Raw genomic sequence first — 10,533 nt, 5'->3', positions numbered from 1 at the left:
AAGTCTAAATGTAATGTTATACCACGAGAGAGCTGGTTCTGGTGCCACCTCCATCCAATAAAAGAATATCAGGCGCCACCAAGGTTAGTCTAGTGGTAAGGAGGAGATAATTCCGCCCAAGTTGTCCGGGTTCGAAACGCGCGGGCGTCAATTAAATTAGAGGACCGGATGCCCCATGCCCAGATAGCTTGCTGGCGGTTATACTTTCCTTCCATTTGTACCAAGATGGCGCTGGGGTGACGTACCCCCACGTGAAACAATAAGCCTAGTGGAGTGAGCCCACGGGTCCGGAAAGGCACGCAAAACCTGCGATCTGTATCAAACATTTTCTGATGGAATGGAGGCCCAGTGGGAGCTGCTACGCGGATGGGCTGGTCCCTCCCCCTCCCCTCCTATTTTTCACCAAAAAAAAAAAAATCAGGCCCTCCCACTGGGTCCAGCTAATAATCTCCGGTCTCAACGACAGGAAATGCTATTGGAAATGCAGATTAGCAAAAATAGGGCCTGATGCAGATTAGTCTACAAGAATGAATCCAGTCTTTGTAGTTGAGTGTCCCCTGTTCAAAATAACATCACCTGCCAGATGAGTGCCTGATGCATACTGGGATCTCGAAAATGCCATAGCTGGTTATAGATATGGGCTAGTAGTTCTAAATACAGCATCTAATAGTAAGATATTGACTACAATATGGCGACGAATACAGCATCTACATTTACGGTATCCCGGTACTAAAACTGGCCTCCGATTTCATTCTTTTGCGCTGTCCAATCTCCAGTAATTTTTCCACAGTTCATCGAATGCCACCTTATTAACATTCATCTACACCCTTGGATGAAGGCGACCGTACTAAGATGATACACTCTTTTCTACAAGCAACTGGGGCTGGATCCTGCCGCCTTCTCAAGGGAATATGATGCCCACTTGGTTGGCAGAAAACATTGGCATGGTGTAGCATGAAGAAGGCAGGCGAGACTCGTCCCAACATTCCTCTATGGAAACATTACAGGGTTGATATTCCAGATATCCCTCGCATACTCATGAATTGTCCGATCACTGCTGAACTTGTAGGAGCCAGCCGTATTCAAAATCGACATTTTTGTCCATCTCTGTCCAACACAAATTGTCTAATTTTAATAAGGGAACAAATGGTAGCATCTCCATGCATGCAGCTGTTGTGTATCAACATGCTTAACTTTCTTTCTTTTTTTTTGCACATATTCACAAGCTTACAGGTAAGCATGATTATACACTAGGCATTTTCTTTTTAACATTAGCAATATACACTAATAAGAGTGTCCATGTGCACCCAGCTCAGACAGTAAGAACATGCATATCTACAATACCACCATAAATGGAATACTGCACCATATACATTTAGCGCAGAGGTGTGCATGTATATGAATTTATGTTTGCGTACGTCGATGGCCATTCCTTAAATACTGTACACCACAGATGAAGGTGAAATTGTAATACTGTAGAAAATGTAAAAAAGTAGAAATTTTAGAAATTTTAAATATTTCATGCATGTTGTCATGCTGTTGACATGGAAGGCAACAACAATATCATGCATGATTTAGAGACAGACTGAATCCACATGAAACTGCATAGTCCATAAACTAGCATGTATATCAAATGTTTGTTGAAACACAATTGCATAGGCATTTGACTGTTTGGGGCATCAAGTTATATAAGTTGGGTCATTGACAGGTGCTGCATACGTAATGTCTAAGACCTGTATGTTTATGAAACTATATTGCCAGCATTAATGACATAAATTTGGTAGATATGCAAACAAAGTGCAGCATGAGCACCAATATATCAAATATAAATACTAATATCATTGTAGATAATGATTTAAGGACATTACACAAATACATGCATCAAGGTTCGCCGTCTCGGTACCGGACTCCGTACCAATGCCACACTAGCATAGCGTCGGTATGGTACGATATAAAATTTTTTTGGCATACAGAATGTCGGTACGCCAACCGTACTAAGTACCGGTACGGTATGGCCCGTACCGCTCACTTCGGGCGGTACGACGTACCTTGACATACATATATGCACATGTACCTATATTACAAGCCGGATAAATAATTATTTGATACATCTTACCTTTTGGTCACAGTACGCTTCATCAACTTTCTCTTGGCACTCGAGGTAACTAGGGAAGTCCTTGCCAACAAGAAAATAATCTGCACGACCAAATCCCTCATTCCCTTCCAAGGATCCAATTAATTCGTCAGAGTTATAACTTCCAAAAGCACCATCACGGACAAGTTTCCTGACCTCCTCAAATCTTGGATCTGGCACAAACTATAGACAAATAGAGAACATAAATGTCCATAATAATAAGTAGACAAGTTAAGTAAACTTTGGAAATGATAGCCAATCATGAAACTTCTACAGTTCTACACTTCTACTACTTCTCACACATAATTTTGGTTCCACTGACATACCTTTCCCTTTGCTCTTTCTTTCCTTAAACCTGCAATTTCATGAGCTCGAGCACCAAAGAGGAAAAAGTTGTCTTCACCAACCTCTTGCCTTATTTCGACATTTGCACCATCCAATGTTCCAATCAGAACACAGCCATTCATAGCAAATTTCATGTTGCTGGTTCCGCTGGCCTCCATCCCAGCAGTACTGGCCACATAATAGAAGAAAGTGATCATGATGACTAAAGGAAATTTTACATATGATGTCTTAATTTTCTACTCATTTAATGATACCAAAGGCACCATCATGGATTCATGTTATAATAGCATGTCACCCTGAGCAACATGGTTGCAAATTAAATTTGTCCTCAATAGCTTACATTTGATGAACAAACATCACAGGAAAATTTTCTTTTGATCAGTTATAGCTAAAGGTCTTAAATTTCTGTGTGTGTTATGAAACACTAACTGATAACCAGATTTAAGTATATATTTACAAAATGGAAGCAATGATTTACCTGATATGCTGAGATAATTCACTGGCTGGAATAAGCACCTCTGCCACACTGACATTATAATTTGGAACAAAGACAACCTGAAGGAGGGAAAAACTCTTCAACTCTTTGAGCCATTTTATGACCACAACATTACAAAAATTACTAAATATTGGACTTAACCAATGATTCAACACACACAGATACACACGTACATAAATACACATAATTACATACACACATACATACACATAGGCACACATAGAGACATACAAAATTACATTATATATATATATATATATATATATAAACTTTTTATGAAAGAAATGAACCAACAGAGTTGCCAATGGATTAAATTATCAGTCTGACCAACATTTCAAACTTAATGGAGAAAATAGGTTCATCGTTCAGAGAATTCATTAGCAGAAAGAAGTGGTCAGGAAAACTGACAGAAAGAGAATGAGAAATCCAGAGTTCATTGCTGATATTCCAGAGCTAAACATACCTTCAATAGGTTTCCAATGTCAGGATCATGATTTATGGTAGCCCCAACATCTGTAATGAACTTTACTATCCCCTTGGCCTGCACATATGTAGCAAATGCTTTACCCCCAAATATGCAGACCCTCGGAACAAAGCTAGATATCCTTTCTTTGGCACTCATTTCTTTCATCTTCTTGTAGCGGTAGACAATTCCTAAGATATTCAACAACTGACGTTTATATTCATGTATCCGTTTCACCTGGTATGATAACTAGTTAGCCAGCCACCCCAATAACAAATGAAATAAACCACTGTTCAATTAAAATTTGGCAGTAACCTGTATATCAAACATCGCATCCGGACTGACAACATATCCTGTTTTCTCTTTTATGAAAGAAACAACCTTCATCTTGTTGCTTCTTTTAGCAGCCCTCCACTCCAAATGGAGATCCTCATTATCAGCAAGCTGTAGTGAAGTTGCATTTTTTTGTTCATGAGAAAAATAATTCAAGAATGCTGATTCAGTTGTATGAGAAATTGTCAGGTGACCAGATGGATCAATTGCTTTGAGCAGTTCCCAGTTATGGGAAAGGATTTTTTGATGCAGAAATACTAAAAAGGGCGCGCGCGCACGGAGTAGAAAAAATACAAGGCTTATTTAGTAAAACTTTTGTCCCACATAGTTCATTGCTAAATCAGGGCATTGCAAGTAAATTTTGCTCTCTTTTTATTAATAACTTGATAGCACACTATCAATTGGAACAATTGGACCAAAATGATGAAAAAAATGAATGAAGTTACTATAATTACCTTCCTGAGTTTTGCCAGTTTCTCAGTGTTCAGAACCCAATCATCTGTACCAATCCACTTAGTAATTATAGTACTTAGATCAGGATTGCAGAATTTAATCCAGCGTCTTGGAGTTACCCCATTTGTTTTGTTTTGAAATTTCTCAGGCCACAACTGACAGAAAACAACATAAAATTGCCCAGTAGATCAGTAGCATGTACTGTAAATGATCAAGCATAAAAAAGCAAAAGAACATTAACAATTTATTGAGCTGCCATTATGCAACTGGCTGGCTGAGACTAAAAGATAGGAATAGAAAACCATGCCTTCAACAATAATTACCTTGTAGAAACTGTTGAATACATCCTCCTTCACAATTTCACTGTGAATTTCAGCAACTCCATTCACCGCATGTCCACCAACTACACAGAGATTAGCCATATGAACCATTTTTGGCAATATACGAACTGATTTTAAAAGTGTTGGCTCTTCATCGCCAAGATCCTCTTCTTCTGGTTCAACTTCTTCAGATTCAACTTCTTCTGGTTGAACTTCTTCAGATTCAACTTCTTCTGGTTCAACTTCTTCAGATTCTACTTCTTCAGATCCAACTTCTTCAGATTCAACTTCTTCAGATTCAACTTCTTCATCCACAGTCATGCCGGAAGGTTCTAAGGTTTTGACTAATAGTTTTTTTTGTTTAGGTTTAATGCGGGATATTTTCTTTGGCTTAACAAACAATTGCATGACAGAAGCTGGAAAGTCAACATTTTCTAAAATCCTCATCTCCTTCATTTTCTTCTCTAGAAGTACAAGATCTGCTGTTCCGTACTCCGAAATTATATTGTTAATCAACTGTTTCGTATCCAAGAAAACAAAATTATAGAGGCCCCAAGATGAAAAGCTTGGCTAACTAGACATGTATCTATATGAAATATTAAATGTACCTCCTCATCTATCATTTCTATGATCTCAACATGTCGAGGAAGCAGCTTCTGCATGAGATCCAAACTCCACTTTTCCAAAGCTTCAGGAAGAACTGTGTGATTTGTGTACGCCATAGTTCTGCATGAGAGGTAATAAAATGATAAAAAGTGAGGCTTGCAAGTTGCAACAATTACTGTTCGCATGTTTGATGCAACTCCCAGCTAAGGTATCAGTTATTCACAATAAAGAAATCTTAACTCTAAAAATTAAAATGAAAAAGAGCTAGAAAATCAATGTCAGTGTCATATATTGTAAGACTGATTCTGAAACATTACCAAGAAAATCATGACATCACTCATATGTTTCCAATCAATCTGTACTCACATTGTTCACACATTGTTTGCTAAATTGAATGACAAGATAAGATGTTGCAGCCAGAAGCATCATCTGATCCACAAGTGAAGTCAGTTATCTGTTCAGAGATTGTTGTACATTTAGAGAAATAAATGCATATAGAGTTCATGTGGTTATTGCATTTCATTGATCACCTGCTCTAGTAGCAGTTTCAAATTTTTAATTGGATTACAAATATTTAGGAAAATATCAATCATTTCACATGAGTGAACAAATCATCAATCATTTCATATATGCCTAGATAACTTTTCTAGCATGTGTTGATTCTTATGCCAATTCTGTTCAATCATAAGCTCACACCAAGAAAAATATCTGCATAATGTATGTGTACATTCTTACATGCAAAAATAATATATGGCAGGTAAGTACCTCTGAGTAATGTTCCAGGCTTCCTTCCAGCTCAAACCTTTCACGTCAATCAGTATTCTAATTAACTCTGGAATGCATAAAGTTGGGTGGGTATCATTCATCTGAACTGCAACTTTGTTAGGAAACTCTTCCCAGTTTACTGATTTTCCAGATCTCCTCTCAAAACAAGCAATAATATCTTGAAGTGATGCAGAGCAAAGTGTATATTGCTGTTTCAGACGAAGAATTTTTCCCTCCATTGATTCATCTCCTGGGTATAAAATATAGCATATCTGAAACAAAAAAAAGGTAAAAGGACACCATACTTGTTAAAGTTCAAGTCAATGATGCTGATATAATCAAGTTTACCTACTCTGAAATTCTATAGCAGACCTCGCATCAAGGTCTTCAGTTGAAGATATTAAAAAACATTTAGACAAATAAAAGCAATATAGTTTGCTAAAATATTAGTTATAATTTGAAGAAGTTTACTCAAAATATTTTCTGTTTCCAATGCAACGACCATGAGAATGATTTGAAAGTGTTTAATAACATTATAACGGATACATTTAAGATGCTTTATTTAATCTATTCATCTATCCAATGGTAAGTTTACATCTCAAAATCACAAAATCTAACTTATAGTTTCAATAGGTCTTGGACTAGAGCTAGACATTCTACAATTCAGCAAAGACAATTATCTAGAAAGAAATCGCAGAAGGAACTAAATCATTTAGCTAGTATCATTTGCAACTGAATTTGAGCAGCAAAGGACAACCTTTTCGGCATTTGCATGAGCCTCATTTGCTTTGGCATGTTCTCCGGCATTAAAAGCTTGCAAATTAAAATCTTGTGATGGTACTTTTGTTGACCAAAGTCGAAGGTTAATGGTGGTTTTAGTCTTATATCCAGGTATGGGAACATCATATGCAACAGCCTTTATGTTCTCCCCACCAATCCAGTGTTTCCTTCCATCCGAATCAACGACTACCTTTCCATAAAATTTCACAGGATATGTGACATCATTCCTTACAATTTCCCAAGGATTTCCCATCTGCAAGGAGATTATGCACACAAAGAATAAAAACCATCAAGATTTCAGCAATCAGAATAATACAAAGAATTATAATCTTAGATTCTGAAAATAGTTATGATTTGATCTAAGAATGATAAAAGCTGCAAAGAAATGAAATAAGAATTATGTATATGTTGCAAAGGAAAGAGAAAACAACACCTCCAGCCAGCTTTCTGCAACTTCCTCCTGACCATCTTTTGTAATATTCTGATGGAACAAACCATATTTATATCTAAGTCCATAACCCCACGCTGGATAGTTAAATGTTGCCAGAGAATCCAAAAAGCATGAAGCTAGACGTCCTAAACCACCATTTCCCAGGGCAGCATCTGGTTCCTGCATATTAAGCACTCGAACAACATGTTTTAACATTGACATATGAATGTTCCTGAAGCATATAATGAAAGTTAAATGAAACAACAGAAACTTTGGCATTTATAGATTTTTTTAATTTTTTTCTGATTTGTTCATTTACCGCATAAAAAAGGAACAATGTCAGTCTCAATAAATTGCAGATGAATACATCATATTCATATAAAATTGGAACTTGGAAATATGTAAACAAACATTATCTAACCTGACTAGCAACACTCTCAAGATTATGACCTAGCTGACTTAATGCCTCTGCATACTTGCCAGTCAGCTCTAGATTACCAATTGCATTTAAGAGTGCTCTTCCCTACAGTTCAGAACAAAAGAATGAAAATCAACAATATTAATTAAATAAATGTATTAATCATGGGGACAAATGTAGGGAACCAATTGTCAGACCTGCAGGAACTCCATTGACAGATAGTACGCCTGTTTTACATTCATCTTTTCATAGTAATCATATGTTGCATTCCAATTTATTATAAGTGCATCGCGAACACTTTCAGCAGTTGCAAAGTAAGCCTTGGGAAGCTCAAAATGCTCTGGAGAGAATGAGGGTGTGAACTCAGCATGGTACCTGATACTTGATACAATGGCAGAGGGATCATATGTTGAAGAGTTTAGAGTGCTTGGAACACCTATATCACAACAACTAATAAGATACATAGAACAACTGCAGGATAGGAAATTGGACAGAAAATTGAAACGAAGAAAAGATAGCTATGATGGTAGAAGCTTTAAATTTCTCTCAGACTGGAGATTTTAAAAAATATATATTTTTTCTACATACTGAGTTTGCAATAATTATGGATATCTAATAGGACCATAACCATTACCATAAGGGTATCAACATTTTGAACCACATGCATCGATGCCACCAATTTTATTTATGTACCGAATCATAAACAATGTGGAAGGAGCTTGAGCAAACATCTAACTTGTTCGATGTGGTGGTCATGTAAAAAAGGTGGTACATGAACACATAAGGGAGAAAAGTATCAAAATCCTAAATGCTAATCTACATGAAATCTCAAATAAAAGAAATTTTCCTCTGTCCCAAAGTAAGCGAATTTCATTTGGAACAGACTACCGAGTAATGGCATGTCATGATCCATTACTTATGTACACGGTTGGCTAGTACTCCCTGAAAAGCACTTTCAAAATATCAGGTCAACAAGGGCAACCTCCCAGCAATTTAAGTTGGCTTCTTCCCGCTCTCCAGACTTCTCCTCCTCCCACAGTAAAAGCCCCGAATGGAAGCAAAGATCAAGCTCAGAACCACAACATACATAACATACGAAAAAAAGGATCGTTTGTTTTCCTGTTGTTCATAACTCAAATTTCTGTACGAAAGGACGAGCTGAACATGTATGGTTCAGTCAGGATTAGGTTTGCAGCGGAAACTGACGTTAAATCCTAGACAAAGCCTCCCACAATAGAGCTTTCACTGTCAATCCATCACCGAAACTCAAATAAAGAAACGAAGTCCAAGAAATAGTTCGATAATCACAAAAAGCATCCAGGTCTGGCTGTCATAAGCAACCAATGAGAGCCCTTAGACACAACGACCACCACGAAAGTTCCCGTATACACTAAAGAAAGAAACAGGCAACGATCTACTGTGAGCACTGCTTCATTTATCATCAAGAAAATTTTTCACTAAAAGAAGACCATTATAGAGCAAAGATCAAAGCCCAACTCAAGAACAAGATCTAAATTCTCCAAAAGCAAAGGTTTCGAACCAAGAAGCCAAGCACTGGATCAGGATTACCGTCCTCGGATACCGGATCCTTGGCCTCCCGATCGCCGGCGGCGCTTCTCACGGAGAGAGGCCTGGAGGCGGGGGGATAGCCCCCAAGCTTGCTCAGGAAGACGTTGGATCTGCCGGTGCTCCTTGATCGAAGATCGCGCGATCGAATGATGGATCTGGGATGGGAGAAGATCGTGGAACGATTCGGTAACAGAGAAGACGAAGAAGCCATTGCCCTAGCTCCGAGAGAGAGAGAGAGAGAGAGCAACGCAGAGATCAACTCAACTGAGTAGAGCGAGAGTAGAGTGTATCTTATATCTTATCGAGTTCTCCCTCTTCCTTTTAACGAAGCGCTTTTAGCGAGCGTTTTTTTAATCGTGGCGCTTTTTGAGTGCGGTGATAGTGGCTTAAGTTCACCGCCATCAGAAGATCTTAGTTATCATTTTCTAATAGCTGATATGAAATTATAGAGAGAATGTTTCTAGTCTCTTTTCATTACTTTTTATTTATCAATGTACGTAGATCTTTCACAAATATCAATGGATGGGATTTATTTTTTTGTGATGGTTGATAGTCTAAGATGGCTTTCGAAAGAAAATATTTAATCATGGACTTGACATCAAAAATTTAGGAAGTAATACTACATGAAAGCAGATGATTTCACTAGCAAAAGGGTTTATTACTTTTTTCTGAAAAATAATTATATACTTTAATATTGCTATATCTTGGCTCATACTTATGGTGGACAGAACCATCGAATTGGGTTTGTAGTTATAAATGGAGGTTATAAAAGACTTAATGAGGCCAATGAGATACATTATTTTTAGAGGTGGTGTAGCTCAAACGAGAGTAGAAGTGTAGTAGCAATCAACAAATAAGTAGCTTATTTTTGTTCTACAAAAAATTATATGTCAACCGTTCTTTTTGACAAATTTATTAAACTACGGGCCAAGTCCAATGTGGACGGTCATTTGCTTGAGTAATAAGTTTAGGTGCGCCAAAATTTGTCAAGTACCAAACGAGTCTAAGTTTGAGATTGTTACAACTTTTTTTTAAGTTATCTTATTTTCAATGATTAGAAAAATAAAAGTACAAAAGAATTGAGCCAAATAAATCTTTTTCTTGGTAAGACCTTTGGAAATGGGATGCGGTGATCATTGGATCGTCCACCGCACATATCTGCAAATAATTGATACACTATTTTTTCCTTTTTTGGTACAATATTTGCTCATTTTACTTTAGTATAAGTACAATCAGCAGAGTTAAGAGCTACAATCTGGTATAATTATAAAGAAGAGTTTTCTAACATGGCCAAATGATTTTTTTTAGAGGGCTGCATGATATAGAAAACAATTTAGTCTGTGTCCGATTTGCCTATTAATGCACATGCACTGTCTGGAGAGCGCTACAGTCTCCCACGTCACACGCGATCTTTTTCACGG

At 37.3% G+C, this 10,533-nt stretch overlaps 1 protein-coding gene across 1 annotated transcript; it reads right to left on the bottom strand.

The window, feature by feature from the left end:
* Nucleotides 1–603: 603 nt before the first annotated feature.
* LOC103697013 (alpha-1,4 glucan phosphorylase L isozyme, chloroplastic/amyloplastic) lies at nt 604–9,398 on the bottom strand. Its single transcript, XM_008778775.4, has 15 exons — nt 9,113–9,398; nt 7,741–7,979; nt 7,547–7,648; nt 7,129–7,305; nt 6,673–6,948; nt 5,916–6,187; nt 5,153–5,270; nt 4,548–5,060; nt 4,227–4,379; nt 3,754–3,882; nt 3,439–3,675; nt 2,958–3,034; nt 2,461–2,647; nt 2,117–2,317; nt 604–1,107 (listed from the first exon to the last, which is right to left on the bottom strand). Exons 1-15 carry the CDS (start codon nt 9,321–9,323, stop codon nt 991–993), a joined length of 3,009 nt encoding a protein of 1,002 aa, XP_008776997.2. The 5' UTR covers nt 9,324–9,398; the 3' UTR covers nt 604–990.
* Between the last annotated feature and the right edge of the window lie 1,135 nt (nt 9,399–10,533).

The sequence above is a fragment of the Phoenix dactylifera genome, unplaced genomic scaffold (assembly GCF_009389715.1).
Source record: "Phoenix dactylifera cultivar Barhee BC4 unplaced genomic scaffold, palm_55x_up_171113_PBpolish2nd_filt_p 000138F, whole genome shotgun sequence".
NCBI classification, from domain to species: Eukaryota; Viridiplantae; Streptophyta; class Magnoliopsida; order Arecales; family Arecaceae; genus Phoenix; species Phoenix dactylifera.
This window is presented reverse-complemented; position numbering and strand designations above follow the sequence as displayed.